This window comes from Crocodylus siamensis, chromosome 3 (genome assembly GCF_052110815.1).
Source record: "Crocodylus siamensis isolate JL-2025a chromosome 3, ASM5211081v1, whole genome shotgun sequence".
NCBI classification, from domain to species: Eukaryota; Metazoa; Chordata; order Crocodylia; family Crocodylidae; genus Crocodylus; species Crocodylus siamensis.
Window position 1 is genome coordinate 36068921 of NC_143397.1, and position 26033 is coordinate 36094953.

Sequence of the window (26033 nt, forward strand, 5' to 3'; positions counted from 1 at the left end):
TTTTTCTTCTGAATTTCCCTTTTACTTGTAGTACTATTTTGTTTTTGCTCCTGACCTTTCTAATTTGGAGCTCTTTAGCTGTAAAACAACTTTTTCACAAGAGATGCGAAACTGGCTCCCCTACTTTTGATATTTGACACCCTAAAGACATCAAACTAACACTGATATTGTTTTAATGTTATACATAACAAAAATGCATGCAATACAAACAAAATAATCTGAAATAAATCAAGACCAATGCACAGCATATGCAGGGATCCCATAATATTTATTTAAAGGGTAGACTACATTGGTAGACTCTTGTATCCTCCTGAGAAATTGTTTCTGGAAGAACAAGGAAGGGAAGATCAAGAAAACTTGTAGAAGTTACCACTTTTAGTTATCTATCCAAAATTAATATTTGACAAAGGGAGTAAATTTATACCTGCTATTACAAAATAAGAGACTTTTAGGGCACTCATTTTATCTTTTAAATTCAATGGAAATGCTGAAAAAAATAGCATTGAAACCACTGATATTGGACACTTGAAAATCAGAGGGAAAGATAATTGATATGCAAACATTGTATACAAGAAATTACAAATCTATAAACAGTTTAAAAAGGGAAATGTTTTCTTCACTTGCATGCTGTAATTTTCAAAATGAAATTAAGAATCTATGTATGACATACCCTGCAGCAACTTTGTTAGCCTTTCCCCATTTTTGTCAAAAGTGAAGTGTCATTTAGTAAATCTTAACCTCAATATAGATTATAGTGGAGTAGATTTAGTATCAGCAATTATCTTTTGACATAGGATATCACTAGCATAACTAAGTTTGTGGCTGTCGAAATGTACAATGTACTACTGTGCATTGGATCCAATAGTATTTTATAAGTAACGTTCCATTATAAGACGCAGAAGACAGGGAGATCATAGAATTTGTCCCCTCAATCCTGTTAATATTATGGCAATATTGTGAACAGGTATCACATTTGGGCCAGGAGAAAAGTCTTTGTTCCAGCACAAAAAGAGCATACAACCATTTAAGAGATACCTTGCAGAAAAGAAGTGGTTCTTCACAAAGATGAGCTGTCAGGGAGCAGTGTGGGGTCCCTGCAGTGAAAACTTCCTCCTTCCCCTTCACAAATCATCTCTCATCAGCAGGGGTGTGTGAACCAGGCCATATTCAATTCAACTTCAGCCTTATTCGGGGGGACAGCGATTCAATTTGCTCATTTGGATCACTGTCCCAATTTGATTCAGCCAAATCTGAAACTGAAGATTCTATTCCGATTCAGAGAATCAGCAATACTGCCACAGACACAGCTTTATGCTTTTTCTATGTACCGCGAAGTACCAGGCATGGTTCATGAATGTTGAGATGGTGGGGCAGATGGAGCATTCCACAGGAGTGCACAGGGGCCCCCCCGCACCGCCCCCGGTTCAGTGATCAGCTATAGGGGGACCCCAAGTGCCCCCCCAGATCCAGGAGACACCAGTTGCCAAGCTAGGGGTGGGTCCCCCACACACTCTGTTGCAGACCCAGAAGTGGACAGAAGTACTCTTGGTCCATTCCCAAGTCCACCACGGAGCACACAGGAGACCCCCCCGCACTTCTGTGGGACACTGCATCTGCTCCACCATCTCAATGTTCAAATCAGCAGCCAAAGCTTCACACAGCCCTACTACTCAGCTTTCCTTAAAATCATCATTTGGAGCCCATCTGGACTGCAAAATAATCTGGGGGTTGTCTACTGGTGTGCTGTGACCAGTAGGGTCCCTTCAAGGCTCTGTCCTTGGGCTTATACTGTTCAACATCATTAAAGATGTGGACATTGGTATGAGAAGCGGACTTGTCAAGTTCGCCAATGACACCGAACTTTGGTGTAAAGCATCCACACCTGAGGACAGGAGGGCGATCCAAGCTGACCTTGACAGGCTCAGGAAATGGGTGGACAAGAACCTGATGGTGTTCAACACCGAAAAAATGCAAGATTCTCCACCTCAGGGAGAAAAATCTGCAGCATGCTTAAATGCTTGGCAATGCTACACTGGCTAGCACTATGAATGGAAAGGGACTTGGGGGTCATGATCAACCACAAGATGAACACGAGAAATCAATGTGATGCTGTAGCTAGTAAAGCGTGCAAAACGCTGGCTTGTATCCACAGATGCTTCTCAAGCCAATCCCAGGACATCATTCTCCTATTGTACTCTGCCTTGGTGAGGCCACAGCTGGAGTAGTGTGTCCAGTTTTGGGCTCCACAATTCAAAAAGGATGTGGAGAAGCTTGAGAAAGTGCAGAGAGCCACGTGCACGATCAGAGGGCAGGAAAACAGGCCTTATGAGAGGCTGAGAGCCATGGGACTCTTCAGCCTGGAAAAGCACAGGCTCAGGGGTGATCTGGTACCTGTCTATAAATTTATAAGGGGTGCTCACCAGGATCTGGAGGAACGTCTGTCCACCAGACTGCTCCAAGAGATGACAAGACCAAACAGTCAAAAACTCCTCCATAACCATTTCAGACTGGACATAAGGAAGAATTTCTTTACTGTCCAAGCCCCCAAAGTCTGGAATAGACTGCCACAGGAGGTGGTTTAAGCACCTACTTGGAACGCCTTCAAGAGCCATTTGGATGTTTATCTTGCTGGGATCCTAGGATCCCTGCTGACTTCCTGCCCCTGGGGCAGGGGGCCAGAGTCAAAGATCTTCCAAAGTCCCTTCCAGTCCTAATGTCTATGAAATCTATTGACAACCTGCTCCCTTTCCAGGAAAGGGAATAGGACAGGTTGTGAATTAACTAACTCCTCTAAGTGTAAAGATGGCCCAAGGAGCAGCCCTCTAGCACCCCCTGGCCAGAACACATGTATGCTCCAACTCTCAAGCTCTTTTTCTAGTGGTAAGAATTTCACAGACTTACCACTAGAAGTGACCACCTGTCCATGGCCTATATAATTAATGTCACATACACAAATAATTCTAGAAGTCAATTTAAAACCACAATTATAAAAGTAAGGTCTCAAATTAGCCAAAAATTAGTAAGAAACAATGAAAACTATTTCCTGGTGGAAAAAATTAGGGTTGCTTCTGCATAGTAGGTTGAAGCAGAGTAATTCTCAGGGCCTTGTTGCACCTTATGCTGAAAGCCAAACAAGTGTTAATAGGCTTAGTGTTGTTCAGATTAGTGGAGCATTCACATGTTAAAGCAAAAAACCTGCTCTGGCTGCCACCCACCTGCACAGCTGCAACTTTGCACTAGAGCAGTGGTCTCCAAAGTAAGGTGCGTGCACCCCAGAGGGTGCACAAGACAATCCACTGGGGTGCGGAAAGAAAATATTCGAACTTCTATTTATATTTTTTTAAATACAAAAAATAAGAAAGAAATTAAGCTTTACTAATATTTAATATACGGATTGACACTGGCACCCTCACTTGGTCCGTATGTCAGACTGTCACGTGTTTATAATTTATAAATAAATACACATATATTGGGGGTGCATGCTCAAAAATTTTTTAACTGATAGGGGTGCATGATCAAAAAAGTTTGGAGACCACAGCACTAGAGGCTTGGTGAGAAGAGGCAGAACTAGGAGTTGGGGAAGAACAAGCTCAATGCTTCTGCCAGGTAGAATGAGTGCTATGACCTCACAGTGGCTGGTACCCATGATGCCTCCAGTTGCCACTCAAACCAGCTCTGCTTCCGGCAGGCACAGACCAAGCCAGATGGCACCAGCTCCCTGCTGCCACTTCCACCAACAGTTCTCCCAATGGAAGTAGTGAGATGGTCCACATTGGGGGCACCACCTCCCTGCCACTGCTGGGATCAGCTCTGCTCCCACCAGGAACAGAATGAACTGATGCAAGCAGGGGGGAAAGCAGTGGTGCACTGCCTTCCTGCTGCTGCTCTGACCAGAGCCAGTCCAAGTAGCAGCAGGAAGCACTGCAACACCAGACACTCCAGTGCTCCTTCTACTAGACTTGCCCAGGGAAGCGAGGTGCTCTACCTGGCCCCACTGCGCCCCTGCGTCTCTGCTCACCCTGACTCAGGAGGGCCCACTGCCTCCTGGGATGCTGGAGGACTTTCACTTGGACAGAAAAACTGTGGAGAGTGGTCACAAAATAATAGAACAGGAGCAAATTTAGGTGGATTAGAGGTAATCCTGCCCTGGAGTGGCACATTAGCTGAATAATGAGTGCTGTGAGCCACTTAAAAGGTGCTAAACAGTCCAGGGGGGTTAAGAGCTCCAGAAGCCACCTAAAGTTAGCATGCAAAGCCCTCAGTTTCAGCTTGGTTTCAGATTCTACACATCAAGCACCTTCCCTCTACCTATTAGTCATAGATTTTGAAGCAGAATGAATCTCAGTTTTAGCTCAGTTCCACATTTTGCAAAAAGACGTACCACCCTTCCTCAACCTACCTATTAGGCAAGTAAAATGACTGTGGTAATTAGTGTGTGATTTTATTCCACCCTAATCATGTCCCTGAAAAACCATTATTACAAAAAGGTGAAAGTCTTCTCCTGTTTTTTTGAGACTTGGCTCTAAGATGAAGATGACAGCATGTTCCAATAACTAATACATGAATGGATTTTCAAGAACTCAAGGGGGAACAGCATCACACCTACGCACGTAATGTCCCTTAACATGTCTCAAAAGATCTGGCCCTAGGTCAATGAAGATTTAGATGGTTTGGAATAATTTTAAATCATGAACATAAATGAAAAGGTGCTGAGGTGATAAAAAGGATTTTTGTTGGTGCCTCGTTTGTTTTAAGATATGCAGTAATTTTATGACCGGCAGTGAACTGACAGAACATTCACTAAGACTATTCCCCCAAACCGCTGTCCACAGCTATTCTGTAGAATTGTCTCTTTAGAGCCGGGCATCCCAAGTCCTTCTCTTTAAAGCAATCTTTCAATTGGTCATACAATCATTAGTCTTCTAGCATATTCTTTAAAAATAGGGGAAACAATGATTATTTCACATTGCAGCAATATACTTTTAAATATTTCAGTAAAACTAGACAGAAATTATACTATACATATATTCTATATATACACAATTCCTCTTAACCAACAGCTCATATCTCTTCTGAATGATGGATATTCAGACTAAGTCACATACATTTTTGTCCTAACTGTTACTATGGTTTTATACTTTTATTCAACAATATTTTGCAGCTGCAAATTGTGTAAAATACTGAAGAACAGATCTTCCATTTGTGTATATTAAGTAGGTTCACTAAGACAGAGAGGGACCAATAGACGAACATATACTGAGATTCTGGTCTGAAGCCTTGAGGCTGTGACAGATCTTATAATATGATTTTAAAATGGTGCCTGCTCAACAGTCTTATTTGTAATCAGATTGGTGAATTGTATGTTCAGTCAGAAACAAAATGAAACAAAAACATCCGCCATTTAGAAAGTTATGTTTAAAAAAACAAAAAACAAAAAACATACACACACAGTCAATGTCAGAAAAAACTTATTTCTTAGATGGTACAAATTATTCAGTTTAGGTACATCCTTTTGCCCAAAACAAAGTTTTACAACATACCACTAAAATGTGAAAAATCAGGCATCTAAACCAAATAGTTACTTGGTCCAACTGTTTATTTTCAGATAACGTGGGAAAAGTCTTGCTCATTCCAAAGCCACAAGAATCACAGCCTTCAGAATTGACATAGCTGAGCCACAAGAGGGCACTATTAAGTAACAAAAAAGAGTCATGGCTAAGTCCAGATTAAATTTTCACTTTTCATTAAGAATCAGAATGCAACATCTATATTTAAACAACTTTATTAACATAGTCAAGCAGTGATTATAACATTCACATCTATTATGTCACATCATACAAATGTAAATACAAAATTACTACAGTACAATATATATTCTCTGCATGATCCAAAATATTTGGTGGCCCCAAAAACTCTTTAAAATTCAGCAGCTTATCAAAAATTAAAACCATATTCTATTTAAAATGAAGTTTTGTTAGCACAGAGGCAGACTTCAAGAAATATCACTCGATTTAGTACAGCTTGAGAGGTTGCAGGAGGATACACGTTTGAAGGAAACATTCTAACATTGTGGCAGGTGAAGGAAACATTGGATTTAAAGCTTTTAAGCAAAACTCATACAACCTAAGTTGTCAGCAGAAAGGTCCACTCATTTTATTCTGAACTACTTTAAATTTTAGAAACTGCTTAATAATAAATTAGGTCATTTACAACATGACAGGCCCCTCCCCCCTTTCTTTCTGAGGGATAACATACTATTACTGACAGTTTTCATAATCAGATAAAGCTTTGTAATAATGGCTGCCCAATCACTGGTACCACAAGTCACACAGACTTTCTTAGTTTTGCAGTTCACCCACAGTAGATATGCATCTAAGGCGAAAATTAGTTTAACAGAACTGACTTGCAGAAAAAAAAAGTACTATAATGTAAGCTATAGTAGTATAGTGTATATAGTACTATAGTGTACTATAATGAAACTACTTTACATGAAGATTTCTGTTTAAACATTTATTCTAATAAATCATACAATTCACTTTTAACAGCCATTATTACCTTCATGTAAATACATTCAGATTTACAAGCATCTTCATTATTTTAGCACAATCTACTCTGGAAGGCAAGCTGCAACAATTGACCATATTACAATTTTCATACAGGATAATCTAAAATTGATTTGCTCCATCAATTAAGTGCAAAAAACAAGAACTGGCTGCAGCCAAAAAAAAAAGAGAAGAAAAGGATATTTAGAGCCTGGTAGATGCATCTTACCAGGTCTGTCTGCAGCCTTTAACTAGTATACCTAATGGTGAATAGTTTGATATTGCCAATAACTCATATTTAATGAGCATGTAAAATTACAGTGTCTAACATTACTGCATGGCTTTTTAAAGATCACAGCAGCAGTTTTGCTAAAGAACTGAACCTTGCTTCACCTAAGATTACAATAAAAAACATTAGATAATCTAGATCCTATGTAGTATTTAAAAAAAAAATCTATCAGCCTACATGACAAAAATAGCTGTGAGAGCAACCAATGCTGGTTCTTTAACTGGTTCTTTATAATATTTGAAAATATTTCCTATGCAATACTGCATATGAGTACTATCTATAAAGTGTTTTAGTTGCTGTTACACATGGATGCATTCTCCTCTAAGGAAGAATGTTTCTGCACCTTTACCTGTTAATATATTCAATATGAATAAATAGGTGATTTAAGTGAAGCTAAACCATTGTTGTCCCACAGTAGGTGGTTAATTTAAATTAAGAATAAGACAAAACTGTCTAATATGAAGCACAGAAGCTGATTTAATTAAGACATTTTGTAAGCACGTATTCTGAACAAAAGGGTACAAGAGCATTCACCTGAGATAAAGCTAGTACATTAATATTTCATATCTAAGTAGCAATGAATTTTGCTTGAGAAAAGCCATTTTAAAATATACATTTGATTATATTACACAGTATATGCAATTTAAGTCATTAAAATCAATGCTAAAGTAAAAGTCTTAACAAAAGTCACAGTGAATATCAACAGTTTATTATAAAAGTTTATGCTACTTCATAACTTTAAAAATCATAATGGCTATAAATTTTCAACCCATTCTTTTAAAAGTGATCTATTGAGTACAACTTCTTCATTGCAATAAGTCAATGGATAAGAACTAGCTTATTATAATTTTAATATCTACATACCGGTTCAGAAAATAATCAAGCTCCAGAAAATTTACAAAACTGATATTTTTGCTTACACTGGCTAAAAATCATGAAATGGTCTAAAATTTTATTTTAATGAAAAGACTCATTTCCTGAATGCGTAATGAAAGACTGTAGTATTGAACTCCACATCAGTATTCAAATTAATTGAAATTTAGAATGGCCAAAAAGAGATTTTAAATATACTTTCTGTTACCAACTTAGGTTGATCAGTAGCTTTTGTTCACTGTTAGAATCCTTCAAAAAAGGGAAACTCAAACAGGAGAAAGAAGGCATATATAAAAACAGTAAACACTGACCTCCTGAGGTTCCTACAACAAAAATATTCAAGTAGAAAATCTACATCATCACTTAGCAGCGGCTATTTCTGTAGTTCAGCACACTAACAGCACTTTATTCAGTGTGTAAGGAGCAAATGAAGTAAGCCGTGCTCTTTTAGCATGCCAAGAGGCAGAAACACTGGAATGTAACAAAGACACAATTCTACCAGTATAAACATTCAGTCAACATTCAAAAACTGTCAAGACTACACCACAAGAATTAAGATAATTTTTATCTATCCCATGATGCAATAAATTGAATTACAACTGTTAATGACAAATCAGAACTTTCCTTACCTCATGTTATAACCTAAATGGCTTCTGCAAATCTCTGTACTATATACTACATGTTAGGAATATGGTATCTTTGTTTTTAAAAATATACCATCAGAGAACCTAGTAAACTAAAAAATATAATTTGATAGTACTGCTTATTTTTGCATTGGTTTGGTCTTCCTTACTGTTATACCAGATCACTTCACATCTGTACAAATACCTGTTTTTTTAAATATATGCATAAATGTGTAACACATGCTAATCTGACAGGCAATTTTTTCAGCTAGGAGGGTTTGATGTAATTTATTTAAACTAAACAATTTCATTCTTAACACCACTGTGGTATAATTAAGATAGGACTTCTAGTCTACAAAATGTTAACATCAGAAATTATTCCCTGATGTTTAATTTAAACAGAAATTAAAATAAGTTTTGGTCTAAGGCAAGATTCTACCGTGTTATTTTTAGTAGCATAACTGTTGGATTTGGGTTTTAAATGGTTCTTTAAATGAAAAGAAAAATATGTTTTCAATTTAAATTTAATAAATTTGGAGGGAAGTTTTGTAATTTCTAACCAAAAAATTGATTTTAAAAGCAAATAACGTGCAGTTTTGATTAAACAAATTCAACTGAGTAATGCTAATACATGATACTTATTCACTTTATTTAGTTTATGCCCAAATACTATTTTTCAAGCATATATATTTTACTCAAGTTTGCGAAGCCAAAAAAAAGTGGGGGGAGGAGGCAGGTCAAGGGGAAATGTGTAGAACTTGTGCATGCTACCATGCATTAAAGAAAAACAACAGCAACAAAAAAGCCTCTTCAAACAGCACTTATAAATTTCACACTCACACAGCTCAAACTTCAGTGCAATGGCTAAATCATTCAACACCTTTAAAAGAATAGAATCATGCAAAGGAGAGTAAGTTCTTACAAAAACTGTTATCCAGTATTCATTCTGCAATGCAAAGGTGAGAAAACTAAATCTATAAAAAGGCTGTTATGGCTTAATTTTGTTTTGCAGATTAATTATGCAGCACTTGAAAAATGGAAAGGTGTGGCTTCACCTCTGACCAGCAGAGTTAAAATCTCTCCATTTTCCTTTATCATCATGGGATACTCTTTAGGCAATCTAAATTAATAAAAGACTTGCCACTTTCAGATGGACACAAGATCAAGTGTACCAGTTAGGTTTCACATTCACAGTACATAAGAAAATACACATGGAAGGAAAAGTAAAGGGTTAACTTAACAAGGATTTATTCACAGGAATACATGTAAGTAGAGAAAAAACACAACAGAAAAGCTAAACAAATGAAATGAAGAGGATCCAAACCAACTTTCACTCTGTAGCTTTTAACTTGCACCCTTGTGCATTTAACTACGACACAAAGGGCCACCAACATGCGCCAATACAGTGTAGATACCCTGCATTACATCCATTAACTTAAACATCTCTAAGATCATGCTTTGAACAAAAAAAAGAAAGCATAGAAGGTACTATGTTGAGTGGGAATAAACACAAATATAGCAATCATGTCATCAATTTCTACAATTGTCTTTACGTGCCAACTAACATTTATGCAGCCTTTAACAGGTCTTACCATATAACTCATTTTTAGAAGTTCTGATAAAATCACTAGTAGTATATAACCATGCAGAAAGCACATCACACTGACAGCACAGAGGCAAATATTTTGCACAGCTATATCAGCTTTCCACATTGTGCAGGTTACACACAATACAATATCAATCTTATTCTTAACAGATTCTAAAAAGGTATTTCAAGGCCTAATTGTAAACTACAGTACTTTATATCTATATTCTTAATAAAAATAAAATCCACAGAACCTTAAAAAGGAAATTTAAATGCAGGGCTATATTGAATTGGTAAACTGCAACACAAAACTGGCGCAACATAGGTAAATGTATACCAATCCTCACTCTATGTGATGCAAACATGCTACTTTCCCACTATTTAAATTACTTCTGATCACTATGAGCCAGAATGCATGCCTGAACCTTAAACTGCACGTTAAGAATAATGCCTTACTCTAGAAATTAAATCTAATGAAGTACAACCATCAAATCATATCCACTACTTTAAAGTTTTTAATGTAAAAATGAAGATGTCAATCTTTCCTTTGAGATGTCCCTCCCCCCACCCAAAAAATGAAAGGAGTGACTCATTTGGCATCTTGCAGGTTGCTTCATTTTGTTAAAGTTAACCTTTATTCTTTATTATGGGGTTTTATATTGTACACTGCAAGTGCCTGTTCCTAATACAGGCAGCAAGCTTCATTTTAACTGTACTAACTTCATTTGTGTAGTTCTTCATTAACATGCAAATACCTAGGAATCCCATCAAGCAGGATGAAATAATGTAGAAAAACCTTACTTAAAAGCCATTTACTGTTTTTAACCCCCATTCTTAGGTTTCCTTTATTGTGCGCAAAATAGTTTTCCTCTTTACGTATCCCTATGGTTCAATTATATATGGTTCTTGTTTTGGTACAATTCCCCATATTCCAGAATGTGCTGTTTTGTGAATAGATTCTCTTTTTTGCTTCTTCACATCCAGTGCAGAGTTGTAATAGGAGACAGATTTCCACCCACAAAAGCTCCAGATGTTAAAACATTTCCCAACATCGACTTAATACAGTGACGGCAACACCTCCCTCCCGCCCCTCCCAGTAGGGTTGGGATTGTACTGTATTCCCTACTGGTTTACCCTTCCCCCCAGTAAAGGGTAACATTTTCCCTGGGTGCAGAGGCTCCCTCATAGTCTCCCAGACTGAAGGACCTATAAAGAAAACAAAAAACAAAAACAAACATGGTACAGTTACATGTTTCGAAACAAGATTGTATATATTCAGAAAAAATTAAAGAATTTTTATGGTAAAAACAACTGCTGTTTTTTTTTTAAATGTTTCAGCTAGATCTGGTGTTCAGATACTCACTACCTTTCATTATAAGACTGCGGATAAACTCAAAATATATACCTATCATTATAAATTCAGAAAAAAATAATCAAATGTTTGCCATCAAAAGGCAAACTGCACTAATAATTCCATACAATGTGATATGTGTGACCTTAACACAAACAATTTTCATGAGTCTTGATATTTTCAGAATTAAAAAAACTCCTACCCAATATATAACAAATGAATGAGAAATCTATTTTTTGGTTAGGTGGATAAAACAAAATATGTATTAAATTGCCATATTACTTTTAGAGCCTGGCTTGGATTTGCAAGTCTGCAAGTGAGGAGAAAAATAACTTGTAAACTGATATACAGGCATATCTCGTTTTATTGCGCTTCGCTTTATTGCGCTTCGCAGATATTGCGTTTTTTTTTTGTGTGTGTTTTTTTTACAAATTGAAGGTTTGTGCTCATTTACCATTCCAAAAATCCTAGGGCCCTTAAGAATTATGCTAAATCTACTTTGCCTGTGCTCTATAAATGGAACAACAAAGCCTGGATGACAGCACATCTGTTTACAACATGGTTTACTGAATATTTTAAGCCCACTGTTGAGACCTACTGCTCAGAAAAAAAGATTCCTTTCAAAATACTACTGCTCATTGACAATGTACCTGGTCACCCAAGAGCTCTGATGGAGATGTACAATGAGATTAATGTTGTTTTCATGCCTGCTAACACAACATCCATTCTGCAGCCCATGGATCAAGGAGTAATTTTGACTTTCAAGTCTTATTATTTAAGAAATACATTTCGTAAGGCTATAGCTGCCATAGACAGTGATTTCTCTGATGGATCTGGGCAAAGTAAATTAAAAACCTTCTGGAAAGGATTCACCATTCTAGATGCCATTAAGAACATTCGCGATTCATGGGAGGAGGTCAAAATATCAACATTAACAGGAGTTTGGAAGAAGTTGATTCCAACCCTCATGGATGACTTTGAGGGGTTCAAGACTTCAGTGGAGGAAGTAACTGCAGATGTGGTGGAAATAGCAAGAGAACTAGAATTAGAAGTGGAGCCTGAAGATGTAACTGAATTGCTGCAATCTCATGATAAAACTTTAATGGATGAGGAGTTGCTTCCTATGGATGAGCAAAGAAAGTGGTTTCTTGAGATGGAATCTACTCCTGGTGAAGATGCTGTGAACATTGTTGAAATGACAACAAAGGATTTAGAATATTATACAAACTTAGTTGATGAAGCAGCAGCAGGGTTTGAGAGGATTGACTCCAATTTTGAAAGAAGTTCTACTGTGGGTAAAATGCTATCAAACAGCATTGGATGCTACAGAGAAATCTTTCGTGAAAGGAAGAGTCAATCGATGCGGCAAACTTCATTGTTGTCTTATTTTAAGAAATTGCCACAGCCACCCCAACCTTCAGCAACCACCACCCTGATCAGTCAGCAGCCATCAACATTGAGGCAAGACCCTCCACCAGCAAAAAGATTACGACTCGCTGAAGGCTCAGATGATGGTTAGCATTTTTTAGCAATAAAGTATTTTTTAATTAAGGTATGTACATTTTTTTTTTTTTAGACATAAGGCTATTGCACACTTAATAGACTACAGTATAGTGTAAACATAACTTTTACATGCACTGGGAAACCAAAAAATCCGTGTGACTCGCTTTATTGCGATATTTGCTTTATTGGGGTGGTCTGGAACTGAACCCGCAATATCTCCGAGGTATGCCTGTATTTATTATGGAGGCACTGAGACAAAAACAGAAACTAAAAATGTCATTTTTATAATCACATTTCAAATTTTAAGTGCTTCAGATCTATTCACTTTTGATATAATTTTTCAGGAACCCAGCAACGCATTGAGAAATGCACATGAGGAGTTACTAACAGAAGATGCCTTATAGTAACCTGACTCTATAAAAAGTCTTAGACTGGCTTGCAAAATGTCATCTATTTGCCACAGAAAATTATGTAAATCAGTTTTTACCTTGATTCCATTTAAAAAGGTACATTGAACGAACAGAGTCCATGTGGTTAGTCAGACACTTGGTTGGGATGGTTTTGTCAAGGAGGGGGCTAGACTTGACCTCATAAGGTCCCTTCAAGTGCTGCTTTCCTATGATCTCATTTTAGCCTTAAAAGCAGTAAGATCATTTTAAAGGCTGCATGTACAAGCTGAATTGTGCCTCATAACTCGATTACCAAAAACATCCTTTAGAACATACAATGTACACCTCAGACAACAGATGAAGCAGGGCTGCATAGTGAATGTTCCACGATATACATCAACTATGGTTATTTTTTTTTTGCAGTAGTATACTGTAAGTTGAGAATGAAACATGTCCCTGATGCGAGTTGAAAAATAGATCTGTGATTAAGGGACCGCACCAGGGACTTGGGAAACTTTAATTCTAATTCCAATTCTGTGACAGGCTCCCTTGTGCAAGTATATAACTTTTATGCATCTATATATGTAAAGTGGTATGCTGCAAGGTTAAATTTATTAACATCTGGTACATATTCCTACAGTGAATGAAATCATGCATCAGCATATACATGAGAGGTAATGTTATTCAATGAAGGGATCAGGTAGTGTGCAATGAGAAAAAACTCATGAGGCCAGACAGTGCACTGGTCATGCTCTTTATGTGCCTGTCTGTCTGGGCAAATGTTCCCACTTTTAATATACAACACACATCCACTTATCAGATGAAAAAAAACAAGCTTCCTTCAAAGTTCAAGGTCTTCAATACACTACTTTATGGGGCACATTTCACAGTCTACTTGTTAAACCTTAAGTTATACATTGTTATATATGCACATGCACTTCCATCTGAATCATTGTATGTTACTTATTCAACAGAAATTGCTGCTTTATGTATATACACATACATGCAGATTTCAACAGGAATACTGGGAAATTGTTTGTTCTGTTTTACACAACAGATCTGTAAAATCCTTAATTCTGTCAAATACAATCCTGTTTTTACCAAGCCAATAAAAGCACAGCATCTCTAGATCAAATATACCTGTCAAACGTCAAACTTCCATCAGCTTCTACTATTCAGAAAAGGTAAAGGCATTTTCCACTACTGCCTGCATTAGTAAAAATAGAGATTTGCCTGACACTTGCCTCCTCAGTAAAAGCAAGCACATTAAATTTCAAAAAGATACAAAGGTGAAAAGGCTAAAAGTAACCTTTAGTGAGAGTGACTTTACAACAAGCAATAGCTGTTACTGCAGCTGCCACAGTCAAAGGGATACTCTTCTCAAGAAAAAAGTACCAGACTGAATTAGTGTTATACTAATATTACAAATACAAATTAATACTATATAAATATAGCCTATGCAGTGACTAACTAGTAAGCATAAGTAATAATGCTTGTTTAACAATTAGATTTTTAAACCACATTTAATTTTTTTTAACTTACCTCTAATTATGGGACTGCAGCTTGAGTGCATGAGGTTAAACTCCATAGTAAGCTGCAAGGCGCTCTTTTAAGGGAAGAGGAAACTGGTCAGAGAAACGCCTCCAATTTTCATCCCCGACTTGATTTTTAAATCCATGAAGGATCTAAAGGTAAAAAATAAATATATTACCTCTAACAATGAATCTCAAGTCTCAAGCCTGTGAAACACTTTGGATCAATTAATATATTCTGAAGGAAATCACACTAAATTTTCCTATATTTGGGCTAAGAAGTGTTGACCTTGATCTGTGTTACCCAAATTCCCTAGCTAAAACTTTCATTGCAATGAGAAATAAAGAAATTTAATAATCACTTGAGCAGGGAAAAATGTAGTAAATATTTATTAAATATTTCTAAAATGTATTAATACAAAATGTCTCATCAGGTAGGGTCATGTTAGAGCACTCTTACACAACTACATAAATATATGCAGATAGAAATTCAGATATTCTCCGTGTATTTGATTTGTATACTTGTATTTGCTTTAAAAAAAGGACAACAAATTAAAAGAAAACTGGAACTACAACCAAAGCAAGCATTTTACCAAATGTGAATGTCTGGAGCAAGAAGTAAACTATCAACAGAAGTGATTATTCCCCTCTAGTGAGGCCACATCTGGAGTATTGTGTTCAGTTTCGCATCCCTCACCCTTCCTCCATGAATTCGTGGACAAATTGGAGAAGAGTCCAGCAGAGGGCAACAAGAAGGGTTAGGGGGCTGGGGCACATGACTTCTGAGAGGGGGTTGAGGGAACGAGGCTTATTGAATCTGGAGAAAAGAAGACTGAGGGGGGGATTTAATACCAGCCTTTAACTACCTGAAGGGTAGTTCCAAAGAGGATGGAGCTAGTGGTGGCAAATGACAGAACAAAAGGGAAGCAAGGTAAGTTTTGATTAGATATTAGAAAAGACTCTCACTAGAAGGATAGTAAAGCCTAGGAACAGGTTGCCCAGAGAGGCGATGGAATCTGTTGATGTTTTTAAGACCTGGCTACACTAAGCCTTGGCTGGGATGATGTAGTTCGGGTCCTGGTTTGAGCAGGGGGTTGGACTAGATGACCTCCTAAGGTCCCTTCCAACCCTGTCTATGATTCTAAGAACTAAGGGCCCAAATTTAAACTTCACATTTCTTTCACTGAAACATCCTTGTGTGTCATAAGCAAAAAGTGTGAAAAGAATGAATGAATCTTGACTTTCAGTGAATAGTCCTTCAGTCAATAAGACTTCAGTCAATGCCTAGAGGTTTTATTTAATTCAGTGTTAAAACTGAAGGCCAAATCAAAATTTAAAATGCTACAGCCTACCATACTTCAGGGATAACCCAGCTATTGGAAGAAAAGAGCAGTTTTCTTCTGATGAAGGTAAATCCCACTTCAGAAGAAACAGAAGAGACCCTTTCAAATATTATTGTCCAGAAATGTGGTTGTAGGCAAAAGAATGAAAATAAATTTGATGATCCCTCCGTTTAAAAAAAAGTAACATTAAGCAAAAAATCTGTTTTAGAAACTCTGGGACACTAAGTTGGGGAACATATACATATCCTGAAAACACCGATTCAAAACAGCAGGTTTTACATGGCTCTTATATGCGGTAAGGGGTAAAACTCAAGGAACAAATAGCAACCATCATGGCACTCTGAATTGGCACTGGATAGGAGGAAAGACTTAGAAACTTCATCCAAGGACTCTCAAGAATCAGAATAGGCTTATTCTTGCTGTTTCACAACTTTGCAGCAGAATACATATTCTCCATCCAACCCTGGGAAAAAAGGTACCTTCTCAGACCTCAAAACTTCAGATCTTATATAAAGGAAACTTTAGATCATCTGTCACCAGGAACATGCTTTGAAAAGACAATGAGAAATCAAAGCATACCCCTTCTTCATTGGTCCCCACTAGATGGCCAGTGTAATTATATTTAGAGGATCTGGCACAACTGGACCTGGCCTACTTAACTGGAATTTTTTTTAAAAGAAGAAAAATCTATCTAGGAAACAAGTAAAGGTGTAAACAGGAGTTCCTATTTGCTGCCAGATTTAGCCAAAAAGTTACCAAAAGTTGAATTTTCAATAAATAACAAGCTTCCAAAGTCTCAACTGATGGTCCAGAATCCCAAGGCCAGCTTAGTAAAATGGACCAAAAACAGCATAAAGTATCTTTCTTAGTCCTCTCACATTTTTTATTCCAAATGTTTCTTCTTTTAACATTTCCAGGCACAAAAGTATCTTTTGTGATTCACTTCCAAACATCTGCTTTGGCGAGATGTTGTCCAAAATCCAAATTTATGACATTAATACCAGCAGAAACTGTTTATTCCCATAGGACTCCCTATGACCATAATGCTTGAAGTGAGGACCACAGTACTAAATCTCTGCTTAGCCAGTCTTCGTTATAAAAGTTAAATGTGAGAGGCTTTTTTGCTCAACACCAGCACGACAAGTGATCAGCACAAAGCATTTTAGTTTTGACAAACTATGAAAATCAACTATGATAAAAAAGAATGCCAAAAGTAAATATTTTCTACAGTTTCCTATCTGTATTTCTCCACTTGCTACTCCTTCCACCTATCAAAATATAAAGCAAGTGACTTGATGTGACAAAATTCTAGCCCATTTCTAGAAATAGGAATTATAATTGAAGTTTAAAAATATACTTGTATAAAACGCATGTAAAAATGTTTTTTGCTGCATGGTGCCAATACTAAGCATAAATGTCATGGCTGACTCCCTTTCAGTTAAAAAACTAAGTGTAAACAGTATGTTATTAAATATAATCACATTTTTGATTGGCAAAGTTTTAAGCAAAATTCAGATTTATGGCATTAATACTGGGGACACAATATTTTTCCTACATGGTTCTTCATAAACATAACAGATGAAGTACAATGGAATATAGGAAAAAACAGATAGTGAGGCAGAGGAAAAAACAAAAAGGAGCCAAAACAGTTGGAACAGTCTATTAAATTGTGAACGTTACCTTACAGAACATGTCTCTGAGATCATCTTTTGGACTAATCCACGATGCAACAGCATCACAAAAAAATATAAAGTCCTACAAGATTAAACATCACACAGGTTAGAATTTCCAAATGTATTATTCTAATTAATAAAAGGAATAAATTAATATAGTATATGGATTTATTTTATGAACTGTGAAGGAACCTGAACTTCAACTCACATGTTTTTACTTTATTTAAAAGTAAAATTAAAAATGTAAAGAACAACACAAGTAATTGTCTGTGCATGAAACTGCCACTCCAGGAAGTTTCTGATGCCACACTTTTGGGACACGCACAGTTTCCAGGAGTACTCACTCTATGTCACACAAGTCAGCTATGGCTCTGGAAAAATCCAGCTTATATGGCTAACAGGCTACAACTGTAATAATTAGATGACACCATATTTCAGAATCTCCACATTTACATTTCATTATATCAACCCTCTCTTAGGCTACGTTGATTAAAAGAGGACTCTATAAATAAACTGGACCAAAAATGTAAAAATGTTCCAGTTGCCATAAACCATTCCTGAATGACAAAGTAAAAACAAAGACACACTTTCTTCTAGAACACTACATTCAATTTACTGTAAAAGCTGGTATCTTGCTTATATTACCAGAAAGAGGCCAACAAATGAAGTTTCACTATCCTAGAAGGTTATATGAGACTGAATATAGGATTTTTTACTGGCACAGACTGGTGAGGAGTTAAACTACCTTTATGACAAGTTATATTTTTTATGTAATCTAGTGATATAGAATTACATAGTGAAGTTGGTTAGAAACTGGATTTAGTGACTAAGATTTCAAAATAAATTTCCATTCTGGAGAAAGATGAAAAACCAAAATTCTTAAGTTTTTCACTAAAAGAAAAAAAAAAAAAATTTGGGGGGTGGGACGGGAAGGGTCAACTAAAACAATCTATTTCAACCTTTTAGATTCAAACTGTTTTTCAAAAAAACCCACCAAAACACAAAAAACTTGTTTTAATACAAGACAGTTTAGAAATGAAAAAAAAATTAAATTTCCACTCAAAAATGCCAAAACATTCTTTCCCTTCTAATTTTAAATTAAATTTTATATTAACCAGCATATTAAAAATAACTGCTCTGCCATTCTTGTTGGAACATTTTGGTTATGCTTTTTTGACCAGCTCTACCAAAATTATTGCGACAAACTGCATTTACTACATGGAGATAATGCATCTTTGACTATCACACCTGCCTTCTCCCCACTAAACCAAATCAATCAAGACAAAATTCAAAACTTGAAAGCACATTTTAGACAGACTGTAGCTGCTCCTTGCAAAAGATTATAATGAACTAAAACATGAAAAAAATGCTTTGCCCTCAAGTCTGACATGAACAACAAATTTGTATTTAAAGAACAATACAGAATCAGAGAAAACGGGATGGAAGGAACATCAGGGGTCCAGTTCAGTTCAAGGTGTGATCATCCCTGCCCAAAGGAACCCCAATAAAAGCTACTCTAACCTCAACTTAAAAACTTAAAACACTGAAGATTTTACAACCTCTCTCTTGTTAATCTCTTCTAGCACTTAACTCCCTAATTAGAAAGTTCTTTCCAGCATACAGCTTAGATCTCCCTTGCTACAAGTAACGCCTACTACATCTTGTCCCAAGCCTTGGGAAAACAAAACAGTTTATTACCATCTTTTTAACAATCTTTCTTGCTAGTCATTACAAGCCTGGTGCCAGCAGCTCTCACAGGGAAGCTGGCAGGGGAAAGCACATACCCCAGTAGTTCCTGCCTCCTCATTCACAGAGCTGGTGCTACTCTGTCAGCAGAATTTAGGGTTTCTGCTGCCACATGGGAGCTGAGCTATCATGAAATTCTGCCAGCAAAACCATGTAGTATAAATCAGGTATACCTTATTCCTAGGAGCATGGGGGGATGTGAAGGTGGGAAATGGAACTCTGATTTTTCTGTCTAGGTTTTCAACAAGAACCTCACCGCTGCCATATTGGTGCACACAGCATTAGAAGAAATTGTTGACCAAGTGTTCAGTGCATTTAACTTTAGTTTATTACTTTAGCATTTAAATAATTAACTATTATTTCAAATATTGGATCAAAAGCTTAACTTCTGGTATCCTTTATTTAGAACTGTGGCTTTTGTTTCTAGATCGCATTAAGAGATGAATCAAGGCACTACATATTTAAATTTTTTTTAAAGCCATCTGCATCTCTCAGTATTCAGCTGGGCTGACTTTAGACACAAGAGGAAAATGGAAAGTCCAACATTTAAAAAAAACAAACTTCAAATCCTAGACATCTCTAGAACTTACTCCTATAAAAATATGAGCATAAACACATTGCATAGTGGAGTTTCACTGGCACTGATCTAGAAGGATCTGAAATAACCTCACTCAAGCTACACTGGCAGAAGCAAGGGGGACCTGATGGTGATTTGGGTGCATGTGAGCTAGGGTGCAAGGGGGGTACACTGCTGGTAGCCATCCAGTTCCTGATGCGCATGCAAGTCACTGCTTCTGCTTTTCCCCAGCTTGACCACATCCTTACAGTGCTGTCAGGTTAGCCAGTGAACAAGGCAATAACAAACTTTACACCATACAAATAAAAATTCCTAAGTATACATATAAATACACACAAAAAAGAAATGATACAATACATAACACCATCTATCAGAATGGTTGATCACTTCATACATAAAGCCTTGGAGCAAGTATTATCCCCATCTGAGGAAACTGATGGGCAACTGGATCAAAGGCAAAAGACAGATCTGTCACAACAGCCTAGCATTCAGGTCACACTGTAAGCCAAACATTACATACTGATGAAAACAAGCAAAAGGACTACATGCAATAAAGAAACGCTGTTCTCACTACTAAGTCAAAATAGGAATGAATTCTTAAATAGGCATTTGTTTTAAAATAAAGCAGCAACAACAGTATTACTAACAGTGATAACCAGGGATCCTGGTTTTGTGTATAAAAAAAATAAAAAAACCCACAAATTCTGCAATAAAAAACTGCAGATTCTGATAAAAATCCCAAAATCCATGGTTAAAATTAAATGCCTTCCTACAGCACCCCCACAGTCCTGATGATGTCCCTCACTCCCCCCACCCCCATGGCCCTCTAGCCCTGCTTGTGCCCCTTGCCCCCTATCCACAGCCCCTGCCCTGCAGCCCTCCTGGAGGAGGCCTCAGCTGCCAGGACTATGGGGCCAGGGACCCAGGTTCACAGCCCCCTGCCCCCAACAGAAGGCAGCAGCTGCTGGAGCAGGAGCTGGCTCCCCCTCTGCCACTGGGAGCTGACCCTGCCCAAGCCTGCAGCAGGCAGGCAGCCGTGTGCAGTCCTGGGGGAAGGGGGACCCACTTCCCTCAGATCTATGTTGGGGGTGGGGGCAGGGCAGATGTGCACTGCCCCTATGTACGCAGAGGAAGTGTGGCCAGGGCAGCACAGGCAGCTTTTGTGCATGGCCCTGCTGTGCCTGGCCACGCCAGTCGCACATGCTGCGCTCCAGAGGGCCTGAGGGAGGGCAGCAGGGCAGGGAGCGCACTGTTTGCAACTCAGGGTTTGCAGCTGGGTAGGGTTGAGGGTTTCCCACCTTTTGCAAACAGCTCTTGTAGGCTGGAATTCAGTCAGCCTGCAGAGCTCTTTACAAAAGGGGGAAATCTGCAGGTTTCTCTTCTAAAAGGGAAAATCCACGTTTTCTCTGATAAAAATGGGAAATCTGTGGTTTTCTCTGTTTTTCCGTGGGAAACAGAAAACCCAGATCCTTGGTGAAAACTGATGACTGTGATACTGAAACTCTATTAAAATTTAGTAAAAATAAAAACCTGAAAAGATCAATTCTAATCTTTGCAATAAAGCTTAAAGATGCACTGAATAGTGACAACCATTTATATTACTAGCTAGACGTGTTACAATACTTAATATAAATGTAATTTCTAATAGACATCTGTAAGGGCTGATGATTTGAATAATATAAAAACAATTGAACAGCATTCCATTATTAAAAGGAATATGCCCTGCAAAGAGGCTAATGTTATACATATACATTATTTATTTATTTATATTTAATTCTTGAATGGGCATAAAAATAGAACCCCATGGTACAACGAATTCACTTCAAAGCATTTTGGGCAAGGAACACTAAAACATCTGGAGTTAAATTTGTGTCTTCAGTATTCACATTCCAATTCCAAGAACAGTCACCACAAGAAGGCAGGGAAGGAGCACTGGTTTTTAAATGCAGGTATATTTGAAGTAAGAAAGTAAAATAAGCTTAACTCTGTATACTTCAATTATAGAGTTCAAAACCTTACATATATAGATCTATATCTATAACTATCTATAACACCTACATGTGTATTATTATTTTTCTATTTAAATTTTAGTTTTAGGAACCTATCAAGAAAAATCAAGGCTTATGCAAGTATCTTACTTGGACTACTCCACTGGGGTTGACAGTGATCATGGTACAAATCCCACGAAATGCTGAATCTTTTTCCTCATTGTCCCTTATGTTCCGTAGAGAGGTGCACCTGATAAATTGGGGGAAAAAGAACATTAGAAAATAGAATGGAGCTCTGTTTGAATTTAAGTAAGTAGATACGGTATTTGATGGAGCAAGAGTCACACTGAAGGCGTGTTTACCATAAGTGTTAGCATCTTTTTCATACATAGCTTATCTGCTCTCAGTTCCAATGTTATAGACAAGTCAACTCATACATCAACTCAACCTTAAAACACTGTTCTATGTACAGGTACAATTACTAAAAAAAGCGTGACCTGTATTCCATTAAATACTACTGAACTTTTTATGCACACTACAAGAGCTATCAGTATTAGAAAATACATGTAGTATACTGTGACAGTATGAAGTATGTCAGATACCACTTACAGAACAGTTATTTAACTTTTACAGCAGCAAGCAAACTATTTTATACATAACAAATCTGTAAACATGTATTCCTTACAGCAATTCAAGTCTCAGACTGAATTTTAAAGTAAAGTAATGCACGGTTTAAAATTTTTACAGTATTCGCATGCATTGTATTATCATTCTGGTGGATTTTAAAATGCTCTTTCATAGTCAAGCTTTTTAACACAGCAAGCATGTGACAATCTTATCCCATGCATAAATTAGTCGTTAGCCACAACATAAAGAATACATGACGGTGCTACTGAAAACTCACAAACCTGATAGGACAAGATTAGTCACATGGTTGGCAATGATTAAGGATTGTGATTTTGTAACCAACTGAAAATATATCTAAAAGTGAGATAGAGAGAAGAAAGAAAGGAAGAAAGAAAGAAAGAAAGAAAGAGAGTGAAGAAAAATGAATTAAAAAAAAAAGATTGAATAATACACACCAGGGTCTTATAAACTGCTGTAGCATGGGGGCCACCTCTTGAGGACAAACGTAACCAAGACGACCAATTGTTATTGCTAAGGTAACGCAATCACGGTTATACACCACCAAACGCCAACCAAGACATGAGCAAATGAGGGGGAAGGAGAAAAAATAAAGAAAAAACAACAAATAACTCAGAAACAGAAACCAACAGAATCTGTGTATGATAATAAACATAAGATTTCACCAGTGCTGTTTATTACCACCCCCTAAGATAAGAGGCAGCAACATATATGGTATACTCTCCAAGATCAAAAGAAAAATTTAAAAAAGTAAATGAGAGAACACCAAAAACACAATTTCTAATCAAAGAGCCTTTGGATTTTAGTTACTGACTGCCTTCAAATCACACACCTCAGAAATCAATGGAAAAAAAACAATCCACTCAAATATATTATTTCTGAATTTCTAAGTAAAAAGTCACTTACACCTTTTCATTTTTTAAAAAATAATTGACTCAGTATTTTAAACAGTCGGCACTATTTGGATTTCAGAAGTTAAAAGGTCACACACATTAAATGTCAACAGTAAAATACATCTAGAGAGGAGTTACTTTGAGTATGTTCTTTAAGCCATCTGAACGTACTAGCAGAAAAGCTCCTTTAATTAAAAATATTTTAAAACTAATTTTTTTCATTATTTTTAGCAACAAGGTTTTTTCTTAACTAATTTACAGTTATGAAGATGTCTATGTAGTTTTTCATGGTATAGTTAATCTGGACGTATATACTGTTTGCAACCATTTTTCTTTTAAGGAGACTTACTTCTGGTACAAAGGCATTAGGAGAAAAAGCAGTTTTTAATTTATCTGACTGAACAGATAGTTTAGCATATTGCTTTTGTTGCAAGGGGTAGACTGGAAATAAAGTTATCACATGTGTGTTTTAATGGTGTTCACTCAACTTGCCAAAGATTTATCTTCCAGAAAAAGGAGAGGGTGGGGGTTTAATGTTTAAGGATTACTTGAAGCAAACTACATGAATAATACTAAAATCCAGCAGATTCATATGAGGCAGAGAAAGGAAACCTATGTTCAAAAGACATACTATGCAACACTCTAATTAAACAGGCATTTGTGAACAATCCCATGAAACATGCAATAAAGCAGATGATGCTCTCTCCTGTAAAGTTTGATGCAGGATATACTAGAAGTTTCAAGTTAAGCTGGTTCATATGACATTGAGTTAAAGCACATCAGTCAGATAATATTTTCTTTATTTCTCCCTATTTTCAATAAATTCACAGCGTGTAAAATTTGTGGATTAGTTTTAAAAGGCAATCCTATAGCAGTGCCAGTTTTAATATACTTAATACTAGTGGCATTTTGACGTAAGACAATGTTAGTTATTTACATCAGAAAACACTTGAGTAAGCCAGCCATATTTGATAAATTCTATCCATCTACCATATTTTGAAAATCTACACAAAGAGGAGGTGGCAGCAGCTGAAGCTTATGCCACCTTTTCATTTTCTATGAAATGATGATTTTTACTGAATGTGGCTCTTCATAATTATCCCAAGAGAAACAAATTCAGAAAAAGCACAATATGTAACACCTGTGTGCATTTAGCTGGCATCTTAGCATGCGCTGCTAAATATTAGGCTAAGTAGAAAAAATAATGTGCCAGGCATACTGTAATATGCAGCGTGATATCCCACAACAAACTTCTAATAAGTACACCACATTCAACATTTACTTGCAGTTATGCATCCACATTTAAGTTAACTATTAAAGAATAAAACAGAAAATTAATGTTTGGATGCTTCTATAATTTCTGTAACACTAACAGAAACAAGCACTTGAGCACTGGATGCTTGTCAGGTACAGGTACTACATCAAAAAATATGAGGAGAAAGTATCGGTTAGTATTAATATTCTTCAGCCTTTCACATAAGGTGCAGCTGCTCAAAAATGATGTCTTTTTACATAAAAGCAGTACCCATATGTCAAACAACCAGGTATTTTTCTTATTAAGCTCACCTTCCATACTAAGCTTTAAAAAAAAAAAAAAAAAGTTTTACATTTATTATTTTCACCAAATATTGGGGATAAACTTGCACTGAAATAAAGTGTTCTTTTTCAGTGTCTCTTATCCTACTCTCTCACTGAATTTAGCTGTAATTCTGTACTCAAAATCAATGTCAGTGACATGAGGTTAGCCTGAACTCTATGGTACCCTCATCAAGAGGGAAGTAAGTATCAGTAACTGTAGATACTCAATTATTAAGAAAAGGGGAAAAAGTAAATATACTAAAAGACACACAGAAAAAACATTGTTTAACTCTTCTGTAGTATGGAAGGCGCTCTTTATAAAAGAACATGCCATCTAAAAATGCAAAAGAAACAAGCCTCAGAAACTCAAGATTAAGACAACACTTGCTGACAGCTCCCAATCTTAAGGCCATAATCAATGGCCAGAACATAAAACATGCATGCCATCATTATAGTAGTTCTCATAATTTCTGATCAAGTAATTAAGAACTAACAACTATACATGTTTCCACTTCAATTCTCTCATAGTAAATTTACCCATCACAGATCTAGATTTTTATGTAAAATGATTCTACTTTAATTTTTCACTGATCTTTCATTTTTCCTTTTTATATATGCCAATTTTTTAAGCGTTTGAAAGTTAGACATATATACACAGTACACATATAAGCATGCACTTGCACTGAATATATCAAAACCCACTGGTAAAATAAAGCTTCTAATTCTTTGTGTGTGTTACTGTATACATTTGTCAGATTGAATACAAATCAAATTTGAAAGGTATTTAGATTAACAAGAGTATTAATTAGAATCTAGATATGATAGACGGTTTACTCAAAGACTGAGACTTGTAAAAACTTCTGCAATATAAAGTTGCTTTTGCTTATAAAAGCCAAATAGTTA

General features: G+C 36.6%; 1 protein-coding gene across 3 annotated transcripts in view; it reads right to left on the minus strand.

Moving 5' to 3' along the window:
* Positions 1–5766: 5766 nt before the first annotated feature.
* Positions 5767–26033, minus strand: part of TNPO1 (transportin 1) — a 117974-nt gene continuing 97707 nt past the window's right edge. For all 3 annotated transcript variants that reach the window (XM_090038127.1, XM_090038126.1, XM_090038125.1), the window contains 5 exons: positions 23097–23172; positions 22165–22264; positions 17711–17785; positions 14698–14840; positions 5767–11118 (listed from right to left, as the gene is read on the minus strand). In XM_090038127.1, coding sequence (XP_089894253.1) covers positions 14733–14840; positions 17711–17785; positions 22165–22264; positions 23097–23172 — 359 coding nt within the window. In that variant the 3' untranslated portion in view covers positions 5767–11118; positions 14698–14732. The remainder of the gene's footprint in view (positions 11119–14697; positions 14841–17710; positions 17786–22164; positions 22265–23096; positions 23173–26033) is intronic.